Raw genomic sequence first — 26,997 nt, forward strand, 5'->3', positions numbered from 1 at the left:
GTATTGCTTTTTTTTTTTTTTTGCTGTGGTAGGAACTCTATTTTTGGCGTCATTGGGCAACAAAAAATCCATAATAATCTTTTAGCATATTGTAATTCAAGTGATCTGAAAGAAAACTAGACTTTTGCGTGGGAGACTTTGGCCAATCACAGGACATAGGTAATTACAGAGTCCTGCCATGCATTGCCCTGTGACAGAGAGGGGAGAGAAAGAGCTACAGGAAGAGGTCTCACTACTTCAGTTTCCTACGGTTTTCTGCCTGCTGCAGCTGTAAATGATCATAGAGACCATATGAATGTTGTAGGATTAAAAAAAAAAAAGTAATACAATGATATAGCCTATATATTGCTTTTTACCATAAACATAAATCATAAATACCACCGTATAGTATGATTAAATTAAATTGGCCATGATTGTATTATTAATTATGACACAATTTCATTGAATTAGGTTATAGTTTATGTAGTGGAACAGTTGTTGATTGTACAGTGAGTGTTAATGAGTGAGACAAACAGACCTAGAGGTCTGAGTCAGACATGGTGCTCAGTATCCATTACATTTAATTCATTAGGAGGCGGTGCTTGAACCTGCCGGGACCTATATAAGCCTGCCACCCCCGCAGGAATGTCGGCATTGGATCCAGTTTTAAGGTCGGACTTAACCGCGTTGGGAATTAGCTGCAGCCGTCAACATGCCGTCCAAGCCTGCCCCGATCAAGAAGGCGGCTAAGAAAGAACCAGCCAAGAAGGAGGAGGAGAAGGCTCCTGAGGCCGCTCCGGCCGAAGCCGCCCCAGCCCCCGCTGAGGCTGCTGCTGCTGCTGCCCCTGCCGAGGGAGAGGCCCCCGCTGCCCCGCCAGCTGAGGAGCCCGCCCCTCCAGCCGCAGATGGTAATGCACCGAGCGCAGCGGCTCGTGAGCCACCAGTTACCCCTTTTATAGCCTACAGCAATACAGTTCATCTTCATTTTATTTCTCAGTGGATGAACCGTGGATTAATTGGTTAACCTTTTTTAATTAAAGCCGAAGTAGTCTGTTCACCTCATGGTAAGCCCGGCGATAACCTTAACGCACGCGCGCACAGCGTGAAGGTGCCGTCGTGTGCAATGAGTTGTAGCCCTCGACGTAAAACGGAAAAAAAAAAAGCATGATACCTGCTCAAACCGCCTGCTTGGATTCCTTCTCCAACACTGTGTGATTTTAACTTGTACGGTTGTTGCTAATATGCGCTTTTAGAGGCTACTTCAGTGAAAGCTCCACCTGGACCCCTAACAAGCACACTTTAACACACCTTAATATCTAGGCTAAGTTATAAAAACCGGGTCAAGGTAGTAGCGCTGGTTTGCTGTCCGTAGGCTATGACGCATATTAACACCTGTTTATTTAAAAAAAAAAATATTGTATTCTAATATTTAACATCTAACATCAGCTGCTCCCACTGATGAGGCTGCTGCAGACCAGCCAGCCGCCGATGGTATGAGACCCTGAGAGGAGTATCTCAGTGACCACCTAACTCACCCATTTCTGCTTATTTTAACTTAGCCCCTTTATTTTATTTTAATAGATTTAACCTCCTTCATAACATGTTGAAAATGTCATGTCGTATTTTCCAAATGTTACGCATCTACTGATTTCCTCTAACCTCTAATATCAGCTGCTGCGCCTGCTACAGAGGAAACACCCGCTGCTGCTGCTGAGGCCCCTGCTGATGGTAAAACAGGTGTAATCGGTGTATTAACACAGATCTTGTATAAGAATTATTAAAACTTGAACCCCTTACACTAAAAGATAACTGCACTAATATCTAATGCCGGTATATTCTAACCACTAATATCAGCTCCCGCTACAGAGGAAACACCCGCTGCTGCTGCTGAGGCCCCTGCTGATGGTAAAACAGACTATCGGTGTATTAACACAGATCTTCTATACGAGTTATTAAAACTTGAACCTCCTACACTAAAAGATAACTGCACTAATATCTAATGCCGATATCTTCTAACCTCTAATATCAGCTCCCGCTCCTGCTGCAGAAGAAACACCCGCTGCCGCTGAGGCCCCTGCTGATGGTAAAGAACCGAGTGGAATAATGGACATTTTTATATAAGTTTAATTAAATCTCGCAACAGTCCTTCTCCTACAGTAGCCTACAGCCACACTAATATCTTCTAACCTCTAATATCAGCTGCCGCTCCCACAGAAGAAGCACCAGCTGCTGCCGCTGCTGCTGAGGCCCCTGCCGATGGTACAGAAATCACATGAGCCACCACACACATCTAACTCTGTTACATTTTGAATCTTCAACCTCGTACGTTAAAGCTGACAACACTAACTAGCCTACTTTATGACACTTTGATCACAGTCCGCAGTCTCAACACACCTATCATCTCTTTTTCGAACATGCCCCATCTGCTTAATTCTCTAATTATTCACATCTAACATTTAATAATAGCTGCTGCCGCTCCAGCTGCAGAGGAAGGTGCTCCCGCTGCTGATGCCGAAGCGCCTGCTGATGGTAAAGCCATATGTTCCTGTTCACTCCTCTCTCTGTAGTACCTGAGATGATTTTAGTCATTTTTAGACCAACTGGATTAAAAGTACTTCAGTATATAGCATTGTGAAGCGGAGAGCCGTAAGGTACATACAGTAACTGGATTTTATTTGATGCTGTAGCATCGCTCTGCTGATTACTCGCTGCCAGTAATAATGCAAATGCCTATTTAACACCAGGTGAAGCTCCTGCACCAGAAGAGCCTAAAGCGCCCACACCTCCACCACCCCCACCCAAAGGTAAAGGTCTATTCTGAAAGGAAACTTCATCTCAGAGTGATTTGATTTGACTTTCATCTCTCTTTTTATTACATCATCTCTTATGAACCTCAATTTTGAATTGACTTCTGATTGGAATGACTTTGAGCGTTGCTGCCTTTTGCAAATGTCAGTTGAATAATCAAATGTTGTTTTTTTGTGTGTGTGTGGCATCTGTAGAGCCCACAAGTGCCCCAGTGGATCTGTTTGTTGAGGATAAGAATGACACTTCAGTCTCCATCATTTGGAGCCAGCCAGAGGTCGTCGGCGATTCCGGTCTGGATGGATACACCATTGAAGTCTGCAAGGATGGAAGTAAGTCCCGCTTTTGCTTTCGACCTGGTGCACTGAATACCGGCATGTGCACGAAAGGGGGTTTCGGATTATTAATACACCGTGGCAAAAATGTCAGCTGACCTATAAATAATTTTGAAAGCTTATTTCATTTTTACATATTTAAGCTTATTTCAACAGCTCATTTGAGGTTTTTACAGAAAGTATCATCCTATCTCTAATATCTATAATGCTATCTTTACTGTTTAAACGCTTTTTAAATACACCCAGGAACGTGTTAAATTGCTGTTTTAATGTGGGTCAGCCATATCTGTTACAGCTGTCCCCGAAGTGTCACTCCCAGAGTTATATCATGAGCTACCTAACTTCTCCCTACAAGGAAAGAGGCATTTCAGGAGTTGCTGTGGTCTTGCTGGAGGTTCTGCTTTTAGACTAACAGCCCTAAGCTAATATCAGCAGCAGTTCAATGCAGGCTTGATTTAGCAGACAGGGCAAGGAAGCAACAGCAGTTTCATGTCTTAATACTACGAAGATAATTTGTGTCAAACATAATCACTGTAGTTCCGTTACAGAGCTGCACAACAAGCTGTGCTAACTGTCGTGATTCATTAATGCTGTATGAGTTAGATGTTTTCCTCTCTGTCTGCCTGCAGTTTTCACAGTCGGCACGCTCTATGATCAGTCTTTATCCTGTAATATTAAGACGAACAAGAGCTCGGCCTTCATTTTGTGTGATCTCCCCATTCAGCTGAGGACTGGAAAGCAGTCAATGAGGATCTGCAGAAGTCCTGCCGCTACGTTATCAAGAACCAGGCCACCGGTGACCGTCTGAAGATCCGTGTGGTGGCTGTGAATGCTGGCGGCCGCAGCCCGCCTGTCGCCCTCCCCGAGGCTGTCCTGGTGAAGGAGGTCGCTAGTAAGAAGTGTGCAACATCCATTTCAGCACAGAACATAACTCAACATATAGTAATAAGCACAAGAAATGAACTACGTCCTCTGTTATTTTACTTTATCAAAAAACAAATGTCACTTAAGATAAACTTTATTGATCCCACACATGGAAATTGAAGCGTCACAGCAGCTAAATGAATTCCAAGAACAGATGCATCATATACGTAAGCGTTAAAAATCTAACACTAGAATGCTATATACAATAGGAGCAGTAAACCGTGGGGGAAAAAGGCTTCCCAAATGGGTCAGTTAATGTACAAAAAAATTACGAGCAGGGCCATTTAATGCAGAATAGTAAGTAAACTATTATAATAATATATGCACAATTACATCATCTACTAAATATTAAACACTACATACACCATACATACAAACAAAGTACCTGCAAAGTGTATTGAAACACTATATCCACGAATGAGTGACAAATCGGGGTGTAAAATTTCATCATTAGGCCATTTTCTTTATTAATTCTTTTAAATCTGGCCTGTAATGTATGACGTACATCTGGATCACCATGACAAAAATTCAAATCAAATCGCAAACAATCGGTCTATTTTTTTAAGACAAATAAATCTTGACTTAAAATTGGGGTTTATTACATTAGGACACATCTTAGACTGAGTTTCCAAGTATTCTTATGGGATTAAGTTTGATCTCACATGCTGCATGATTACCTTAATCCATATGTAAAGATAAATAAATATGCGACTATACTATTTGACACAGGTCTGGACTGAACTTCATAGAGCCATTTATTAAAGGGGAGTTGTCAAGTGCAGGAGTCAAACTGAAGCAGCTCAGCAATGTTTTCGTCTCAGCTGTCCGTGTCCCGTTGGCACATACCTGCAGTGTTAACGGTTTAAAACTGAGGCCTTCTCGCTCGTTTCCACTTTGACTTGAAACACTGATCCACCTGTCCACAGTGTCATAATTATACACTTGTTAAGTAGAAGGGTTTTACTGATGGCGTACACCTTACAGTGTTAATCATAGACAGTATATCTAAAGTGATGTGCGGTAAAATGACGATTGGACTCGAGGGCCTTAAAAAGAGGAGCTACGTTACTTCTTCTCGCTCATGTATCATCGTTATGCGTAATGGAGAGCCGAACATGGAGGAATGGCAACTTGATCCCAGCCAGCAATATTTCAATACTCACACGTGCATGTTCACCCTCATGTTCACCATAGCAGGCGTTCCGCCACATACAGAAACAACTCATGAATGGTTTCCGACAATATGACCACCTAGCTTTGGAAAAATAGCTGGGATGTCCCCGCCATTAACCCAGATTGTTCTGAGGGGTGGGGGGGTTGGCATTGCATTGTGATCCCTGCTAGGATTCATACAGAGGGGGAGCGTGAAGGTCTATGGTGACAAGTGATCTGACTGCAAGCAGGTGGGGCCTGTGGGGGCAGGAGAAAGGGGGTGGATGGTAAATTCCAGTGGGTGGGGGTGGTGGATATGGAGCTAACTTCTCAGGTGACACCCAAATCTAATGACTTCCAGAGAGTCACTGTTTATTTTGAAACATGCCACAGACTTCACAGGGAGAATACTCATTAAAGCCTAATCCTCTCTGAGTCAAGTGATAAGACACTTAACATGCCGTATATGTGTTCTAACATACAGATGCACATCTCACTTTTTTTCCCCCTTTTTTACACTAAATCATTTAAGTTTCCTAATCAGTTGCTTCCCTGCTTCATTTATCTACCATTTGAATGCACTCTGACGTGAGTTTCAGTAATTGAATCTCCCGATCGTGCGTCATGAGGGGAGGTGATATACTACAGTACGCTTTCTTTATTTAGAGTCCTGACAAATGTTGCTTTGCTGGACTCAGCAGGTGGTGCCTCTCACCAAATCACTTTTACAAATGAGCCTCAGCAAAGATCCTTCTGAGGCATGGTATCATTTCAAACGTCACAGTGGCTAGCTATCAGTGTAATTTTCTTTTTAGGGATGATTTATTGGGAGTTTTACAAGCTTATACACAGTGAGGGGAGATGAGGGATGCATAGATGAGCCCCCAGGCCACCTCACGCCCGTGATAGTCTCACACTTCTTTGTATTTCAAATGATTTACATTCCCTACATGCAAGTTTTACAACTCTACTTTTTCAATTTCCTGTGTTATTTCCATTTAATTTGTCCCAATAAGGCAATTGTATGTGTCAACTTGCACATAGGACAACCGACTAAAAGGGGGAAAAAAACATACATACATATGCATTCACTTACACAAATGCTAACTATCCTGCTTTCCATGGGTTCCTGTCCCTGACAATATTATGTGCAACTTCTAATTTTATTTACCCTTATTATAATCTATACAAAGTCCTACTTGTCCCATCTTCTGAGAGTAGACAGATGCAAAGCAAAAGGGATAAACGACTTTTACAACCAGTTAAAGCCCATACATACCCTGATGGCACCAGTGAAAATCCCCTGGCTAACATGGGCTTAGACCAGCTCAGTGGCTTTATCGATTTCTTTAGGATTTGTGGGCCACAAAAGCAAAATGAAAATCCTTTTGTTTCACTCCCAAAATCTCTTCACAGATCCTAACAATCCTTTTTCAGGCTGTGTCTTGTCGTCACTGTTCCTCCGCCGATACTATAATAATCGCTGGTTGTGTTTGTCTCTAGATCGTCCCAAGGTCCGCCTGCCACGTTTCCTCAGGCAGAGATACGTCGCTCAAGTTGGAGAGAAGATCAACCTGAGCATCCCCTTCACAGTAAGCTGAAGATGAATGTATCATCCTGTAAATGCACAATAAATTAAACTACAGAACTCCTCACAATTCACTGTCTGAGATAATATACTATATCATTTTTTTGTTTGTCACCAGGGTAAACCCAAACCTGTAGTCAGCTGGACAAAGGACGGGCAGCCCCTGGACACAAAGAGGGTGAACATCCGCAGCACTGACAGAGACAGCATCCTGTTTATCCGTACAGCCGAGAGAGAAGACTCTGGCGTGTATGAGATGTGTGTGAAGGTGGAGGACTTCGAAGACAAGGCTTCACTCATCCTTCAAATTGTTGGTGAGCTAAATGTCGCATCAAACAGAGGGAAATGTAATTACTCTGTTCGAGAGACGGTGAAAAAATAATACGTGGAAGATTAGTTGAATGTATTTAAAAAGTGTTGGTTGTTCACAGAGCTGCCGGGGCCTCCCGCCACTGTGAAGATTGTGGATACCTGGGGCTTCAATGTTGCTCTGGAATGGACTGCACCCAAAGACAATGGAAACACAGAAATCACAGGTTACACAATCCAGAAAGCCGACAAAAAGACTGGAGTAAGTTTTTTTCAGTATCAAAGGGTGTCTATCACTAGGAAGACCCCCACACCCCCCCCCCCACCCCGATACATTACACACAGTCAATCTTGAATCCTTAAAAACCTCCTCCTGTTGTGTGTCTGCAGGACTGGTTCACTGTGTTGGATCATTACCACAGACTGAATGCCACTATCTCCGACCTCATCATGGGCAACGTCTACAAGTTCAGAGTGTTCGCTGAAAACAAGGTTGGAGTAAGCGAGAACGCTACCGTTGCAAAGGAGGAGGCCACAATCTTGAAGACAGGTAACTTTCTGTTTTTTTTTTGTTCCTAGAAAAACATGGAAACGGACGCGGAGAAATTCATTTACTACTTTATACTCTTTCCCCTGTTTTCCTAAAGCTATCAATCTTATTAGCTTTCTAATTTTGGTTTTGACAGTTTCTTAACGACTGACGCCATATTAATATTGGTGTTGTCTGCTAGTAGACTTTTTAGTAAGCTTAATACATAAAAATTTGGGCATGGAGGTTCATTTTTTACCTTTGGGAACAGTATGCGCAACTAAATAACCTACCATCAAAAGTTCGCTTTCAGCAGACTCTGAAAGCTTAGAAAGGAAGTAAGTGGACCTTTGAGCTTAAATTATAAGGTTACAGATCCACATGTGACTGATCTATTCAGATATAGTAGGTCCATAATGCATATTTCTAAGAACTGTTGTAGTACCTGAGATGAGCATGTCAAATTGATGGGCCAAAATAAGACTCTATTAACATACATGCATGCATGCATACATCTTTATGGTCAAGTTTGTTTCTCTTCCATTCTCCAGCTATTGACTACAAGCCTCCTGAGTACAAGGAACGCGACTTTACCGAGGCGCCCAAGTTCACCACCTCTCTGAACGACAGAGCCACCACTGTCGGCTACAGCACCAAGCTGCTGTGCTCCGTCAGGGGATTCCCAAAAGTACAGTAACTTTTTCTGCATGCTCGACCAGTATCACGTCTCTTCCATTTCCCCACCAAACTAACAGCTCCAGCAAAACATTAGCACCACAGCTGATTCTGCTTGCATATAGTTTGTCTTCCAAACTGGATTTCCCGACAGCGTAGCTCATAAATTCAGTGTGTTTCAGCTACCAAATCATTTGATTGTCACCGGACATACCACCAAGGCAGAATTTTCAAAACAAGAATAATTCAATTAATATGACAAATCTATTCAAACTACTGGTCTGCAGCTTTATTGCGACTGGTGAGTGTTTTTTTTTTGGTACCAAACACCTTTCCTCCCTCACTCATCCATTGCTGTCAGTGTGTTAGCTCTGAGCTGAGAATGTGTAAGATCTTCGCCCGGCCTTGTTAGCCAGCTGTCTGAGCCTCTCCCCTCCTGTTCGGGCTCATAATCCCCCCCCACGGGTCGCCAACAGAACGGCAGTGTAGATAGTCTTGAAGAAGGCTAGAATTGGTATTCTTGGCGTTAGAAGCAGGGGAGGAAGAGAAGAGGCCATAGGGGGGTCAGACCGGCGGGGGTCATGTAACATTCCCTGTGGCGTCCAAGGAAGTCCTCCCCTGTCAGTGACATTAAAACTCCCAAACTGGCTGTGTGTCCACTTCAATCAAAAGGGTTTCTCTAGCACAAACCTAAATAGAAACAACACTGCTGCTTGTTTGTATTTCAGATGATAGTTTTCACATCACGTGTGTTAATCAGATAAATCTGTTTCTTTTTCTACAGCCCAAGGTTATATGGATGAAGAACCAGATGATTATTGGAGACGACCCCAAGTACAGGCAGGTTTGCGTCCAGGGAATCTGCACTCTGGAGATCCGTAAGCCTGGGAACTTTGACGGAGGGGTGTACACCTGCAAAGCCAAGAACACTCTCGGAGAAGCAGTGGTCAGCTGCAAGCTGGAGGTCAAACGTAAGTAAAGATCTTTAAAAATATATATCTTTAAAACCTCTTTTTAATCTATTCATGGTTATAAGAATTATATTTTAAGTACAGGTGTTTGAGATTTATACCTCTGAAAGCATATAACCTGTCTTTGTGTTAAACAGAACCAGTGGTTCCAGATGCAGAGAAGAAATAAGTCAACATTCAGGTCAGAAATGGGTAAGAAAAGTGCCTATCAACCTTAAAACATGTACATGATAGTATGGTCTTATTGTAAGTTTATTTTTTGGGTAAGTTGTTACTTGTAGTTTAGTTGCACAGCATGGGTATTTGTGTACATGAATGCAATAAAAGTTTAATGATGACGCTGGATTTATTGGATAGGTTGATCTATATGAGTCCTGAGGTGACATCGGCCTTCTCCATGATTTGCTTTCCATACATGGAGGGTGCTAAACTTGGAAAGGGTGGCCTCTGCCACTGAAAGAGTCCTGGAGGTAGCACCCGTAAATTAAATCTGTAACGGCACCTCGTGTACTCGGTTAGGTAACTTTATCACATTTCCTCAACTCAGCAGTAGCAGCAGCCTCCTTTTTATTTGCAGTTTACTCGCTCAACATTAACACAGTTTTCTACATTTTGGAGCCTTAATCTGAGTAATGTTGTAATTTTATACAATACTGGATAAATAATTGCTGGGTAAATCTTATTTTTAAAATACAGAATTCTTTTTATGTACACCTTATTTCCTTCTATTTTTTGAAGTGATTCTGAATCGCTGCAGTCTCTGCAACTGCAGGACCGACTCCATTCTAACACCTGTTGTTATTTGTTCATCTGTTGCGATCCCAAATTAGGAGCAGAAGGAATGAGGTCTTTGCAGCATAAGGTGCGTGACACTTTTAGCGTTTCTAAAACTGCCGTTCCACAGCGATGAATAAAGATTTTAACGTTTTAAAATGTTTCTTTTACAGGGAGGTGCTGGATTCCTGGAAGAACATGTATATATGGATGGTGACCACGCTACCCTGTGTTATGATGAACAATTGTTGTCGCTTCATGCCTTTATCGTTGACTCCATTATTAAGTCCATATCCGTGTCCACAATCAGCTTCCCAACGATACTGTCCATGATAACTAAATCATCTTGTCAGTCTAATTAGGGGTACACCAGGACTTCTACAGCAGGAATTTACTGTTCCTCATAGGGAACTACATGTAACATCTACGTGTTTATATCAATAAATAATTTTATTTCTGGTTTTGTTTTTTTCAATACAGTGTGTTATTTCAACAGAAATCCCCAGAAGAAGTAGTGTAAAGGCTACAAAAGGTTAAATAAAAAAGACAACTTAATATTTTGCTTATTGTGAAAAACAACTATTCTAAATGACTATCTGTGCATAATAAAATGCAGTAAAACTGTTTTATACTAATTAGAAATATTTAAATAAACTACTGCATAAAATTTAAGATTTTATAGCTCTGTGAGTTTGGATATATCCCCTAATTATTTCCAACAAGTTTCCAGGAAAGAACTATGTCATTTGGGGAAAAGTGTCCACATACATGCACATTGTATATAACAAAGAAAACTTCCAATAATAATTGAATGACTAATGAATATTTACTTTGGTTTAAATTGAATATTTCTTTAAAGGAAATTCCTATTTTCCTCATAATTGGTACCACATTAAAAATATATTTTCATAGTAAAAGGTTACCAAGAATTTAGAGTAGAATTCATAAAGCACTGTAAACTACTCCACTCTACTCTAAAGCAGAAAGCTACTATATCTCCAAATTGATTGAATTATTTTCCACTACAGTTTCACTCAGCTGCTGAACATATGAAGCCCTTTTGGCAGCAAACCAGTGAGAATCTGGAGACAGCAGAAACTATTCATTTGGCTCAGACGGGCCCAAGAGTACAGCACAGTATGCGTGCACTTTCATAATAGAAATACCAGTCTATAATACTGATCTTGTAGCTATTTGACTTGAAGTTGCTTGCATAGTGATGTGGGGCAGCATGCCAGAGATATCCAGGTTACAGAGACACATGGGTTCACACAGAGGCTGACAAAATTAGCCTCAGCACTCCATCTCGCTCGGTTTATTTTGGGAACAAGTGGCTCGACCGGCGAAATGTGCTTTTACAGTATGTTACCGTAGAAAAACTGAGCGAGGGAAATGAAAATCACAGATGAAAATGGGGGGGGGGAATGCAAATAGAAAAGGAGATGTCTTCGTCATCTACACTTTAAAGAATCCAAACCACCACTGTTTCCCTCCCTCTGTTCCTCATCATGTTTAGATTGTATGAACCAGATTTTGTGCAAGAATACTGTTTCTTAGTAATACACACCCTTAGTTTCACGGTGTAGATATAGTAAGGAAGTGTGCTGCATGATGAGTGACCCAGCTCTAGAATCTGATTCTTCGAGTGGGGCGGCCTCTAGTGTTACAACTGAGAAACGACATCTGCAGGCCTTCTGAAAATGGGAGGATTGAAAGAGCTGTTTGATATGAGTACATTCATAAATTTCTACCTCCACATCCAAAAAATGAAAAGAAAGATAAAGACAGGTAACTGCCCATTTGATTTACAATCCTTTGACTAGATATTTCTGCCATTTTGTGCCGTCTGCTTGCACAATTTGTGTCGTTCAGCTTTAACCTGTGGGCTAGGAGCCATAATGGGTCTCAGGCCTACTTCTGGTGGGCCCCTGGAGGCTGCAATAGGGTCATGGAGCGAGAGACTTTGTCTAATTTAGGTCCTGCACCAATGAAAACCATCATTAAATCACTGATAATGTAATATGTGCACATATCTTAAAAATAAAATGTTCTTGCAGTTACCTTGACTTATGAAATGAGAAATAATGTCATGCGATGTTAGTAAACTGCACACACTGTACTCCCGTTTAATCAATTGGGTGAAAGAGGCGTTGACTTTTAATGTCAGTGTTCACTTTTCTTATTGCTGGTGATTAGATGAGATGTTTGTGTTTTCCGCCTACTGTATGTTTGCAATAATTGCTTTTTTTGTGGGGTTTCATTTGAGCAAAACAATGTCAAATGTGCAAAGTCTCTATTGATGGCAATGTGGGTCTTGTTGAGATATTTTTTATTATTCAGAAGTGTTCTGTTATAGTTTAATTATCATAGTTTAGAAATGTCATTGTAGGTAAGAAGACTGTTTTGTGCAAGACAAGATAACAGAAAACCGCTGTAAGATAGCCGTTGGATACGAGTAGGCGTTCAGGCGCAGTGAAAAGGACAACAAGAGCAAGAAGGAGGAAGTGGAACCAAACGGACTCCTGACGAGGGGGTGCATGGAGACCAACACACACACACACACACACACACACACACACACACACACACACACACACACACACACACACACACACACACACACACAACACACACATACTTTCTGCCTGGCAAAAGGACCAGGGGGACAGGATGATTAGGGTAGGGTCAGCTAGATCGAGGCGCTTGAACTGTCAAAGGCTGAGTGGACCTGCGTCTCGCGTTTTGTCTGATAAGGATACTTAGCCTTGATTCAAGAGCCCACATATATGTGTTCTGTAATTTTCTTACAATCCTGTTTACTAAATTGTTAACTGAGAATCTCGTCTCCTTGAGTCTTTTCAGTGTACTGGTAAAGGATCAACGAACACACAGAGGAAGGGCTTAGGGGAGTTTAGAGGAGAGTCAGATTAATTCGGCCTACGGGCCTGATGGTCCAGAACCGAGCCACATCCTCTTCAGTCTGACTGTGGGTCGGTCCACCACTTTGGTCCTGACTTAAATATCTCAACAACTGTTGGATGAATTGATTTTGCACAGGCGTTCATGGTCCCCAGACAAAGTGACTGACTTTGGTGATCCCCTGACTTTTCTTCTAGCACAACCATGAGGTTCACATTTGTGGTTTTGAGTGAAATGTCTCAACAATCGATGTCCCCCTCAGGATGAACTGTAATGACCCCCTGACTTTATATCCAGTGTCATTGTCAGAGTAAATGGTTCCGATACTTTAGTTTATGACCAAATACCTGATATCTAATGACTGAAAACCTAATAATTGCTAATAAGCAAATGTTAGCATGTCAACACACCAAAGTAAGATGGTAAACATGTAAAACATTATACCTGCTGAACATCAGCATGTTAGCATTGTCATTGTGAGCTTGTTAGCATGGCTTTATTCTTTCATTTTATATTTGAGGCTCATTAGACTTTCTGGTTCACCTTTATGAAAGGTGCTTCAGGCACACATCTCTGTTTCATCTAGTATGATTTATTGCTATGAAGTCCAGCACGAGGCAATCACTAAATATCCTCTGGCTAAAAAATTAGATCCCATCAAAACTTTACTCTGTCACCACTCCCTCCCCCGAGCGGGAAGCAAATAGGCACAGCGGGATGGAAAGTTCATAAAAAGTCACAATGCTTTAGTGATGCAGCATCTGTGACTCATGTGGAGGTCTGAGCGTTGTTAATGCACTGAGCACTGCATGGCCGCTATTATGTCAAGGGTAACGCCAAAGGCAATGAAATAGTGTGTCCTCCTTAAAGGGAGCCTCGCTGCTATTTGATGCAGAGATTTTGGCAAAGTTCCCACAAGGTTTAATATGTGTAATGGTGTAACTGGCACTCACACCATTGTCCTGTCGTTGCTTTTCATTAACAAATGTTTCACTGCTAAATCAGCTGGATGCACTGTCTGAGTACACTCTTCATTTGCCAAAGACTTGGGCTTTAAGGTGGTATGAGGAGGTGATACTGCTAGGTATAGTTTAAGTCATTCTTTCTCATGTGTTTTGAACAGCTTAAATAACGTTTATGCCAAATATTGTCCCTGAGATCTCTTATTCATCTGCTTTCACAGTTATAATATCTAAAACAGTTTGAAATTATTAGATTGTCTATATTTCAGGCTACTTCACATTGGCTGATGTAAACAGTGATTCCCACAAAGCAGCCAGGTACTGTATGGATTTCCCCGGAGAGACCTGCAGTGGCAGTGTGATGCAGCTCTGGCCAGCTGTCCAGTATAAGGACTAATGGTAGTCTATTGATTTCAGATGGTAGAATGAGACTTCATTAAATCTGTTTAATTGTTTGAGGCACTAAGTTGTTGAGTGGGAAGGAAATAAAAAAAACGAGAAAAAACATTGCCTACATCTTCCGAAATGCATGTTTAATTAGATCTCTTTTCTGCTGATATTTCATTTGACGTGACCAATCTTGAAAGAAACGCTCGTAGAACTGAATGCTGTGTCTGCAGGCGGCATCATGATGGATTCAATGCTCTTCAACAACATACAGTTTGACTCCTGCTTGACTTTTACACTGTTTAATTAGACGACTGTAATCTCTAGTCTCCTTAATGAAGCAGCAGCAGCAGCAGCAGCAGTGATCTGTGTCTGTCCTGCAGCTCATCACCCTCTGCTCTTTTAAATTATTCACCAGTCACATGTTAGATGCCTGTAAACAAGAAAGGGAGGAACTAGTAGCCTTTTTTTATGCTGCCGAGTCTGCTGGAGCTTTACATCAACTGCTGCTGAAAAAAAAAAAAAAAAAAACTTCCCATCTGTGTTCTGCCTGCCTCTATACTGCAGCAAAACCAGCCCGAGCAGACCGGTAACACCCCCTCACCCACCCCCATTCTATCCTCTCAGGTCCTCACACCTCACTGCACTCAGGTTCCTGCAGAGCTCCTGCAGCAGGGAGGCACAGGTGCTAAAATCTGTGAGAGCTACTGCAGACTGCTGGTTACTATCTTCACCTCTCCATTGACCACTCATTGATTTGTACTGCTTTCGTTTACCTCATCTCTCCTTGCTCTCTTGCTCCCTTCCCTCCTGCGTCTAATTCTCAAAGCTCAGCACTCCCTGGCTGCCTGTACTAAGGGAAGAAGTGATGGAGCAAGAAAGAAAAGAGGAGGAGCATGGTTGTTAGTGCGCCACAGAAAAAAACTACCCCCCCCCGCCTCCTCCCACCCTCTCCCTACCTACCCAATTGATGACAAGGAGGGTTTTTATTGAGCAGCTCCTCAGCCAATGAGCGAACAGTGCCGGGAAATACAGCAGGGGAACTGCACCGGCTCTGATGCTTGCGCTGATTTCAGTGTGTGAGAACAATGTTAATCTGTGTGAGTGTTTCCTCTCCTCTCTGCCTGATCTGAGTGCACGTCACCAGCACCTTGAGCCAAGAAAAGTCTTGTTTGAGAGTGTCTGCTTCTTGGACAGAAACACCCCCCCAGGAGAAACTGGGACCTTCCAGCTCTGGGGTTTTGGGATGTCTTTTGAGAGTAGGATAAACCAGAGTGCAGATTGTTAATATTTTTTTTCTTCTTCCTGCATATCTGACCCTGTTCTCTGCTTCCACTCTTTGGGAGGCAGCACATCTCTCTTCCAGGTAAGCAGCATTTGTTTCTCCCCTCTCTGTCCAAGACAGCATCATCAGTTACTGGGGCTCTGCTGCGTGCCAGGTTGTCACAGAGGCACCTAGCCTCATTACACACATCTTGTCTGAATGTGGAGGAAAAAAAAAAAAGCTCTGCAGAGAGGGAAAGAGAGAATAAATGGCTCAGGGGAAATTAGAGCAGACAGTGTTAGCGTTTTGCCAGTCGCCTCTCATTTTAATGCAGAGATTCCTGAAGAAATCTCAAATCTGCCAGAGTGGAACTTTTACAGCATGCCGGTAAGCCGTCATGCTTAAGCACTGTAGAATCATGTAGTGCTACAGTCTAATGTTATATGTGTGTGAGGATAGAACTTGAGATGGGGATTTCTTGCACTATAGAAAGAACAGTAACAACACTTTTCTTCTGCGGTTTATAATCTGCATATGTGGGAATTGATTAAAAATGAGAGAGAATTTTTTTTTCATACACAGTGAACATTTTCTTCTTTTCATCTGTATGCCTTTACTGGGGCTTTTTACAGTGTGTCAGTCTTTAGATGGAGGATGAGAGGCAGCTCACTCTTATACAGTAAAAGCTCTGAGGGAGTATAGTCAAATCTGCTGAGCCAGCAGGAGTGAAGGGCCCACGTAAGAGTCTGCAGAGCTCACTGAGTTCATATGCATCTGTTAAGCCAGTGAATTTATGCCAATTACATTACAGCCGTTTCTTTAAATGCATTTTAGTAAAAACATTCCCTTTACTGACTATAGTGGAAGTTGGTTGAAGATAAAGCTGTCATTAAATGTTGCGCATTACAGCCTCTGATGGACACTGAATACATTGAAGCTTGACATTTGATTCATTTTCCTGTCATTTAGTTCAGCTCACTCTTTATTTGGCCTCACAGAAAAGCGATTAAGACATATCTTAGACTTCAGTGAATGATCCATGTTGGTACTATATTTCCCTGGGCTGATTATGATGCCGTGGTATGGACAGATCAGGTGGTGCAGTGGTTTCTTTATTCCGTGGGGATGTTATGAGTACATGCCTGGGACACTCCTGAGTGTGTGAGCCAAATGAGGACTTCCTTTTGGCATCAGCAGAAATGGATCAGGGAGTGTGTAGCTGCAGTATGTCAGCACTCACACACACACACACACACTGACACAGCTTTCCTCTTCCACAATGTTCGTCCTTGTCTTGGTGCATTTAGTGCTGCAATAGACGTTTAACGGGTTCAAAGTGGCATATATTCATTTCGCAGATAGTACAGTGCATGTGTGACCTGATAATGCAATACGAGAGCATGTGTATGCTTCTATTTATCGATATACACTTTAAATGTAGTTAATGTTTTCCCTCTATCACCTTTTTGTTTAAGACAGTCATGATTAAGTAGCTAATGTGACTAATTAAAAAGGGTTAGAGAGAGCACAAGATTAATTGCACAGTACAAAGCAGTACAAAGCATATTTCATATTTATTAAACTGTCTGTAGGTGTGTTGGACTATGAAAGACCTCTCTCTATCATTTTATATTTAAAGATGTGGTTTCTTGCTGAATTTGCATTCAGCGGTACACTGAGAGAGGATTAATCATACGGCACAGTTTTTGCGGTCTGTGTTGGTGTCTGGTGGTGAAGTCAGCGTTATCATGAAATTTAGTTCAGAAATTCGTGTCCCCCTCGGGATGAACTGTAACAGCTTTAGGGATTCCTTATCTTACCTTTTATCTTGCTCCATCATCATGTCAAAAACCAAACACCTGCAAAATGGCATTCCTATCAGCCTCAGCTGTACTTTGTGTTTAGTAATTATTTGCAAATGTTAGCATTCTATCCATCTAGTTGCTAATGTTTTTTTTTTTATATCTGTTTTTATGGTGGTCCTATGCAACGTAATTTTGTTCTACACTGCACTTCCTGAAGCGTTTTTTGGAATAACAATAAAATAATCTTGAATCTTGAATCTTGAATCTTGAACAGTCTAAACTAAGATGTGGGACATTAGTGGCGATTTTAGACCCTTTTTAGGGGGGCTCAAGCCCTTCTAAATTTCATTTCAGCCCCCTTAAAAATTATAATTTTAGTGCTTCAAGTTAGAGTTTGCGAACTTGTCTGTTAGTGACAGAGGGCAAACAATTACAGGTTCAAAGAAACAGGTTTAATATCCTGTGTCGCTAATTCTATGCACCTGTAACCTAGTCAAGGAAAGTTTTATTTTTTATTTATTTATTGTTTACACCTCATTATCATTTCATTTGATTCTGGGAGTCCATAGAGGGACTTTCATAGTTGTTTCACATGTTCAATATTTGACATTTATAATCTATTATAATAATAAATAAATATATTCATTGTTATCCAGTGAAATTACTGATTTAGCAGTTTTTTCTTTTGCAAGGCACTGTATCCGTGTCAGATTCTCATTAGGTGCTGAGCCCCCTTAAAGGTCTGATCCTTTAAGGGGGCTGGGGGACATTCATAGACAGTATATAAGAATGGACCAACAGATCCCGTCCATGGGAAGGATATTAGAAGCACTTTTCCGGTGAGTGCTGAGCGTTACTGCGCAGCCTCCAACTGAGCTCGAAGACGTAGATCTGGCGTGAGCAACCTGTCTGAAAGTTGTAAGTCGGAGAGTGTAGGTATATGTAAGGAGATAACATTGACACAGGCTAATTATTGCTAACTAAAATGCTAGTTAACATTAGTAATTAAACCTAAACAGATCATGTAAGTCAAAACTGCCTGCGAGCTTCTCCTGTACTATACGGTAATTCCTCTACTATGTGACACAATCGTTAGCCTATTTTTACAAAAATGTCTGCTACAGAGCCATAACGTGAGGTACAAGGTAATGGAGCCTTGTATACATTGTCGTGTTTCTTTAGAAATAAAAAATGGTCAAATAGAGTCTTTAAACGCTTCAGATGTAAAGTTATTTGCTGTCAAAGTGACGTCAAAATGAATGCTAGTCAGTGGAATGCTACAGAGAGGTGATCGCTTTGTAGCATCAAAATGGCGTCATAGGAGGTTCGAGTTCTGAAGCGAAGCTTACCCCCTTGGGGACATTACACTTGCTAAACTTCAGCATGCTAGCATTGTCATCGTGAGGATGTTAGCATGTTGACGTTAGCATTTAGCTGAAAGCACCGCTGTGCCTAGCATAGACTCACAGAGCTGCTAGTGTGACTGTAGTCTCTCACTATTTATTTAGTTGTGTTTGCATTTTCTTCTTTAGTTTTCTTATTGTTGGCACCAGGGACGTGCACAGGTACAGGCTATTGTTGCCCGGGCAACTGCCCGTTTACCTTGATTGGATTAGCTGCCCCTCTGGCGAAACAACCTAAATAAACTTTTCTTTCTTTTTTTTCTTCTTTTTTTGCTGTTGTGGCTGCATTAATATGATAATACCCCCATCATTACTTAAGTTACATCAAATTAAATTTGCTATATCATTCAATCTTGCCTTTAGCAATGCCCTCTGCCCTCTACCCCCAGTCACGTGACTTGTTTATATTCTCACACACGGAGCCCTTCTGCCTACAACACGGTCTCACGGCAGTTCGTTAAATGGTTACGTTATTTTTAATCTATTGATTCGTGTTCACGGGGACATTTTTCTTTTTTTTTTTCATGGTGGCCAGCACGAAATGGTCTATACGGAGATTAACGGGGAAAGCAAACGTCACACCCTGTGGGAAGATGCCTCACATGCCAGGACACGGCCGCGGGGGACGCGTAACAATAACGGGATGGCGGAGGTTGGGTTAAGGAAGAAAACAACGGGGAAAGGACACCTCACACGCCGGGAGACGGCCACAGGAAACGGGCGACAATAATGGGACGGTTAACGGGGAAACAAAATGCCACACGCGGGACACAATCCCCAGCCTCTGGGTTTAAAGTCCTGAATTGTTTGACCGATCCACCACCCCAACCAACCTCCTTACGCTGATTTTCGGCATTTCATACTACTCGCTAATGTAGTCGTGCTGTGACCACGACATATGCTTCCCATTTAAATACATTAGTTTACATTTTCGTGCTGGCCACCATGAAAAAAACGACAAAAACGTCCCCGTGAACACGAATCAATAGATTAAATAACGTGACCATTTGACGAACTGCCGTAACTTGTGTTACAGGGTTTCCTGTTGCACTGCTTAGGCAACAGCTCCACCCTGTGGGGAAATTGGGTATGTTAACATGTAACAGGAAGTCAGCAGTGTTGTGTGCTACCTGTTGTGTGTGTCAGTTGTGCAGCACATCAATACACGGATCTTAACCCACGCTTTGTATAGCGTCCTTATTCACCAACCTGCAACATGGACTACGTTTACATGCAGCCAATAACCCATTCAAAATCGGAATATTAGCAATAACCCGGTCACGCACGGCCATGTAAACACCGGCAAAAACCCGAATATGCTCATATTCCGGTTTTTAAAAACCCGAATATGCTACCTGGGTTACCCCTTTTCTAACCCGAAATTTTGGTCATGTAAACGCGTGCCGGCATATCCCCATCAAAAGGAACATTGATTTGTGTTCTGCGCATGTTCTATTCGCAAGGAATATTGGTCTTTTGAGTAGAGGAACTTCTTGTATGCGCCAGAAAACATAGTTATAATAATAATTATATACTATAATAATATAGTTATATATATATGTCAATGCAGAAAACCTGCGCGCAGTATACCGGAAGTAAACAAGAAGTAGAGGTAAACATGGCGAGACGCAGCACAGCACCACACTTTTGGAGCGAGGACGAAACCAATTTCTTTATTAGTGTGGTGAAAACCATGAATATAATGTCTTTTGTTGACGGCAGAAAGTACCGAGATAGTGAGATTTATAAGAAGGTGACCGAAAAGTTATTGCGTCTTAAGGTTGTCCGTAGGCTACGTCCAGACGCTAACCGTGCGTTGCCGTTTACGTCGGGATATTGCCATTTGATTACAAATGCCATGTATACAGGAGTAACTCTCTCTGCTCACGCATGTAAACGGGTTATTCCGAATGTTTCAGAAACCCAAATAGTGACCTTAACCCGACCATAACCCGAAAATTGACAGCTTGTAAACGTAGTCATGATGTCAGATAGACTTGGACCCAAAAGTGAGCTTATGTAGCAACACATTTGGTTTGTTTACTGAAAAGTTAAGTCGTAGTTGGGTCCGTTTGCGGCTAACCTGCTAACGTTAGCCATAGCATTGCGACTGTGAAATGGTGTCGTCCATTCCGCCTCCGGAGCCGATGAAGATGTTTGGTGACAGCAATTGGGCAAGTTTCCGAGCAGAGTTTGACAATTATTTGCTGGCAACTGGACTCTGTGAGATGCGGATGTGCAAGTGCACTAAGAAGGCTAATGGGCAGTGAGCATAGAAAGAAAGAAATGGAAATGGACCAACAGATCCCGTTGCTCTGGATGGAGACCAGTGAAAGATATAAGCACTTTTCCGGTGATAGCTGAGCGTTACTGCGCAGCTGCAAACTGAGCTTGTTGCTTGATGTAGATGTGACGTGAGCAACCTGTCTGAAAGTTGTAAGTCTTCTGGTAGCTGTGCCAAGAGAAATCTCAATCATTCCCAATCTTGCCGAGACGGAGAGCGTAGGTATATGTAAGGAGATAACATAGACACAGGCTAATTATTGCTAACTAAAATGCTAGTTAACATTAGTAATAAAACTAAACCGCTAATGTAAGTCAACACTGCCTGTGAGCTTCTCCTGTACTGTACGGTAATTCCTCTACTATGCGACAGTAAGTTGCGTGGTTACGACACAATCGTTAGGCTATTTTTACAAAAACGTCTGCTACGGAGCTATAACATGAGATACAAGGTAATGGAGCCTTTTATACATTGTCGTGTTTCTTTAGAAATAAACAATGGACAAATAAATTCTTTAAATGCTTCAGATGTAAAGTTGTTCGCTGTCAAAGTGACGCCAAAATGAATGGCATTCAATGGGATGCTAACTGGGGGTGATGGCTTGTTAGCATCAAAATATGGAATATGGAACCTTAAGAGACCAGCTTATAAGAGACAGGCTTGTCCTTGGAATAACTGATGAGAGCGCGAGATGCCGCCTGCTTGGAGAAAAAGACCTCACATTGGCAATGGCAGTTGAGATTTGCCGCTCTGCAGAGATTATGGACAATAAGCTGAAAACTATGGTGCTGGACGTCGTGGGGCAGAAAACGCTGGCTGAAACTCCCTTTCAGCGTATCTGTTGTGCCAGAGCTGTATCAGAGGAAGCAGCACGAGAAGGGATTGAGCCTATAGCTGACGACATCTTAATAGTGGGCTGTGTTGCGACATGGAGGAGGAAGCCATCCGAGACCATGATGCAAACCTCACCGCAGTGATGGACACATGCAGGGAAGTGAAACTGAGGCTGAGTCTGAAGAAGCTGCAATTTCGAGTTAGGGAAGTCCGGTTTCACGGCCACGTCCTCTTGACCGAGTGCCTCAAAGCTGACCCTGACAAGGTCAGAGCAGTTCTGGACATGCCCAACCCTACACCCCACAGACACTAAAGGCGTGCAGCGTTATGTGGGGTTTGTGAACTACCTATCCAAGTTCATGCCGTGCTTGTCTGAGGTTTGTGAACCACTGAGGAGGCTGCTGGATAAGGATGTACAGTGGCACTGGCTGCCAAAGCACGACACGGCCATAAAGGAGATCAAGACGCTGATCACGGCGGTGCCTGTTTTGAGGTATTATGACATTAACGAGCCGGTTACCAAACAGAGCGACTCCAGCCAGACAGGCCTGGGCTGCTGCTTGCTGCAGGAAGGACAGCTAGTTGCATACGCATCCCGTGCATTGTCCCAAACAGAGCAAAATTATGCACAAATTGAAAAGGAGTGCTTGAGCATTGTGTTTGCCTGTCGGCGATTCCACTACTACCTGTATGGGAGGGGTGATGTTACAGCAGAGACAGATCACCGCCCGTTGGTGTCCATCTTCAGTAAGCCCCTCCTCAGTGCACTAAAGCGCCTCCAGAGCATGCTCCTTATGCTTCAGAACTACTGCCTCAAAGTGGTGACCAAGCCAGGCCCGGAAATGTACATCAGTGACACGCTCAGCAGAGCTGCTACCCCACCACAGAGAACAGACACACAGTACAGGCGGGAAATGGTCTTCAGCCTGCAGCAGGAACAGTACAACACCACAGCAATTCAGCAGACAGACTATCTGAACGTCACCAGCCAATGCCTCGCACAAATCCGACAACACACAGAGAAGGATGTGTGCCTTCAGATGGTCAAGACCGTGCTTGAGGGATCGCCAGACTACAGAGAGGAGACGCCCATAGTGATCAGATGGTACTGGGCCATCAGAGACGAAATCAGTGTGCAAGACGGCGTACTCTTCAGAAGCCAGCGCGTTATCATTCCTAAAACTATGTGACCGGAAATGCAGAGACGGATTCACTACAACCACATAGGGGGAGAGGCTTGCTACAGGCAAGTCTGTGACACTCTATTTTGGCCCAACATGAAGTGGGAAATCAAAGACTTTATGCAGCAATGCTCTGTGTGCAATGAGTACGCACATGAACAACAGAAGGGGACCATGATGTCTCACCCACTCCCCACACGTCCCTGGCAGATAGTGAGCATGAACCTGTTCAACTATGCAGGAAAGGATTTCCTGCTCGTGGTGGACCACTACTCTGACTTCTCGGAGGTCGATCTGCTTCCTGATCTCTCAGCTGAAACTACGGTCCTGAAGTGCAAGGCTCAATTTGCACGCCACGGCATACCATGTATAACCATCATAGTCATTTCTGACTGTGGATGACAGATTGCATGTGGAGCTTTCAGGACATTTGCAAAAGAGTGGTGCTTTGAGCATGTTACCTCATCACCAAGACACCCAAAAGCCAATGGCAAAGCAGAGTCGACAGTAAAGATTGTGAAAAACCTGTGTGTCCTCTATGGGTCCTCGTTTGCTGGCGAGGACCCATGGAAAGCTATCCTCCATTGGAGAAACACGCCCACGGAGGGACTGCATTGCAGTCCTGCACAGCGGCTGATGTCGCAGAGACTGCGGACGCACTCCCTGGGGACAGGACTGGCCGGTGGAGAAAAGGTGTGCCTGCAGCAGGCGGGCCCCAGGTCCTATGTTGTTAATGTGGAGGGGACAACATACCGTCGCAACAGGGTCGATCTTAGACCAGCGGAGGGAGTTGGGTACGTTAACAGTATGTAACAGGAAGTTAGCAGTATATACGCACGATACACGGATCTTAACCCACACTTTGTATAGCGTCCTTATTCACCAACCTGCAACAATGTGTGCATCACGTCGTGCAGCATTGCCTTATATTAACGTAAAATTCTACGTTATCAACCAAAGCTAATGACAAAACGTATGTTGCAGTAGCAGGGTAACGTAGCTATGTTACGTCCGTTACATGAGTGTGTGTTCTGTAGAGAAGATTATAGATAAGAGAGAGGCTCAGGGATGTGATGTTTGGGCTCTTGAATCATGCTAGGTTATACGTTATTTACAGTTAATATCTTACATGAGTTTTCAACCAACAATCAAACAACGTGACGTTGAAGTGAAAATAAAAGTCGCCTTACTTTGTTATGAGATGATAAATGAATGTCCCAATTGGTTAATGTAATAAACTTTGCATTTAAAAAAATTTAATTATAGCCTAATGTTAGTTTTCTGTGCTTAAGTATGCCTTCACAACAAAGACGACTGAAGAAGAGGAGCTCAATGAAGCAGTTAAAAGATCTGCAGCTTTGCAGAGCTGGATTAAAACTGCCAGCAGGCCAGCTGTGAGAGAAGCATTTGATAATGTCAAACAACCATCCTACATTATTCATTTAATGTGAAGTAGGCCTATTTTATCAGGGGCATTTTCTTTAAGTTGGAGTAGGCTAATAACATTAAAATTAAATTAAAAACAAATGTTTAATTAATAATAAATACGCAATAAATAGTGTCTGTGCTGTATATGGCATTGTGAATTAGTTATTATTTTATGTATATAGAGAGCTCCAGTTCACAGAGCATTTGAGAACCTGGGGATCGAGTAAAATACTTTTACTAGCTGTAGTCATGTTGTAATTTTATATGTATGTATATATATATATATGCATGCTACTGTTACTGCTACTGTTTTTTGTTTTAGTTTTTTTGGGAGGGAGGGCTTTTTTCCAGATTAGAGCAATAGCCCCTCCAAATGTCTGTGTACGTCCCTGGTTGGCACAACGCCTGAGCCCAATGGTCTCCTCCCACATTGGATAAATTATATTAATGGTTGAACCTACCTGTAGGTTTGGTAGACCCATACTGGTCCATTTGTATGTGACTGGATGTGGCTTGGTGACAGTGAAATCGGTTTTGGAATGTTGGAAATCTTAATATCAGTGATGTTTCAGTCCATGTTGTGGACAGTTCTTGCAGTTTGTCAGGAGGCCTCATTTGAGCTCCTTCAAGTTTCCACCTTACTGCTCCTCCTGTGGAGAGGTGTTCATGCCCGGAGGACTTCTGCTGCTTGATGATTCATGAAATGGGATTTCTGACCTGCAGCCTATAATCCTGTCCTCACTGAGATCCTCTTTCACAGGATGTCTGGTGCATCAATGTACATGAAGCACACTGATGATGTTTCTTATTTATACTTATTTATGTAGAGTATGCCAATCAACAAAACAAAGCCCTTTTAACACATGCCGTCTATCCCTGAAATGTTCAGGAACATTTCCTGCTTGGGGTTGTGTGTGAATGGGAACAGGGATCGATTTTCAGGGAAATCTGTACTGTTCAGGGAAAATGCTGATACGGCTGTGTTGTAAATGAAAGCATTACCATTGCAGGGACAAGCACGTAAAGGGTTACGTCCATCTGAAGAAAATTGCTTTCATGTGGAGTGAGTGAACCACTCACAAAACTCTACTGATGACGTATTTGAATCCGCGACTTGTTTATGGTTTAGCATTCAAACCAATGCTTTTGCAATTACTCTGGAAAACTAATTTAATATTAAATACATTACATAGGCACCAGTCAAAAACAGCTCCTTGCCCGCTTACTAAAATAATAAGAGATGGCTTCCACCAGGTACACGTACATCTGGCCTTGCCCCATCTCCTTCTACTGTTGAGTTTTATGGCAGTTGGCATCCACAAGTCTTCCTGCCATCTGCTGGACTCGCCCTTGCCCCATCTATTCCGACATAGCCATGGCATGTGTGAAATAGTGCAAGATGGAAATGTTCCTGGATGATTTGCATGTGTAAATAATGAAAATCACTAGCAGTTCTTGAGTTTCCCTGTCAAAATTGCTGAACTGATATGTTTCCTGTCAGTTAAATGCTATAAAGACAACACTTGTCTGCCTGAGGATACAGTAGAACCCATTTCTTTTAAGGTTCGACCTGCCTGGAAAAGGTGATGTGGATCATTACACAGCCTAACTGCATTCAAACTGTGAGCAAACACAATCAACAAGCCATTAAATGTTGACCAAGATTCAGCTTTTTGTGGTCAGTTAGCGTATCGAACCCTTCATGCCTACCCACAAGATGCATCAGGTTAAATCCACAGCACAGACCGGAGTAAAATCAGACAGAGAGGGGGAAGTTACAAGCGGTCATACAGGTTGAAAGGGAAAGTGTTGCAACCGAACCAGATTTACTGAGAACTAGAGCTGTAATTATCACTCTGTTGACTCTACAGAGCATGTTAGCATTTACAGTATCAGCTCAGATTCCCACTCACCGCTGTCGTCAGCATTGTTTCCAGGCAACAAAAAAAGCTCTGATAAACCGACTGTACACTACCTGCCCATCACCACATGGCAGACAGATACAAATGGATTTCCACACTGATAAAAAATCCAACATTATGGGCGCCTGGGTAGCTCACCTGGTAGAGCAGGCGCCCATATATAGAGGTTTAGTCCTTTATGCAGCGGCCGCAAGTTCGACTCTGCCCTGTGGCCCTTTGCTGCATGTCATTCCCCCTCTCTCTCTCTCCCCTTTCATGTCTTCAGCTGCCCTATTACCGTAGTACATTGGTCTGCCATGTGCTTTATTTATTTGCCTCAGTGAAGACTACAGTACGCACATGACTGTATTGACTGTCAGTCTCAGCCCAACCTCTGCAGTCTCTTGCAGAGGAGGATCAATACCTTTCAGCAGATCAATTTTGACTGCTTCATGGTGAATTAATATATCTAAGTACTAGATTGAAGCGGCAACAATCAGTAGGGTAGTTGTACAGTATGTGTGCATCTCTGTGCTACTTAGTCAGTGACACAATACTTTAAAGCTAACAGCTGAAACTGATGTCAGA

General features: G+C 42.6%; 2 protein-coding genes across 4 annotated transcripts in view; both read left to right on the forward strand.

Annotated features, from left to right (window-relative positions):
- The first annotated feature begins 618 nt into the window (after positions 1-618).
- On the forward strand, positions 619-10,503 carry mybphb (myosin binding protein Hb). Of its 2 annotated transcripts, XM_039799138.1 has the most exons (14): positions 619-887; positions 2,446-2,508; positions 2,724-2,783; positions 2,982-3,116; positions 3,844-4,011; positions 6,699-6,787; positions 6,902-7,097; positions 7,215-7,354; positions 7,483-7,642; positions 8,173-8,309; positions 9,081-9,267; positions 9,405-9,459; positions 10,098-10,129; positions 10,215-10,503. In XM_039799138.1, the coding sequence occupies exons 1-12, from the start codon at positions 692-694 to the stop codon at positions 9,434-9,436; spliced, it is 1,563 nt and encodes a 520-aa protein (XP_039655072.1). In that variant the 5' UTR covers positions 619-691; the 3' UTR covers positions 9,437-9,459; positions 10,098-10,129; positions 10,215-10,503. The 2 variants fall into 2 exon arrangements, with proteins under 2 accessions (XP_039655072.1, XP_039655073.1); XM_039799139.1 differs by lacking the exon at positions 2,446-2,508.
- Positions 10,504-15,358: 4,855 nt separating this feature from the next.
- LOC120557651 (synaptotagmin-2-like) overlaps positions 15,359-26,997 on the forward strand; it is a 40,492-nt gene continuing 28,853 nt past the window's right edge. Inside the window, exon 1 of one of the 2 annotated variants that reach the window (XM_039798188.1) lies at positions 15,359-15,675. The gene's annotated coding sequence lies outside the window, so the exon portion shown is untranslated. The remainder of the gene's footprint in view (positions 15,676-26,997) is intronic. The other variant, XM_039798190.1, reaches the window with a different exon arrangement.

Source organism: Perca fluviatilis, chromosome 4 (assembly GCF_010015445.1).
Source record: "Perca fluviatilis chromosome 4, GENO_Pfluv_1.0, whole genome shotgun sequence".
Lineage (NCBI taxonomy): Eukaryota > Metazoa > Chordata > Actinopteri > Perciformes > Percidae > Perca > Perca fluviatilis.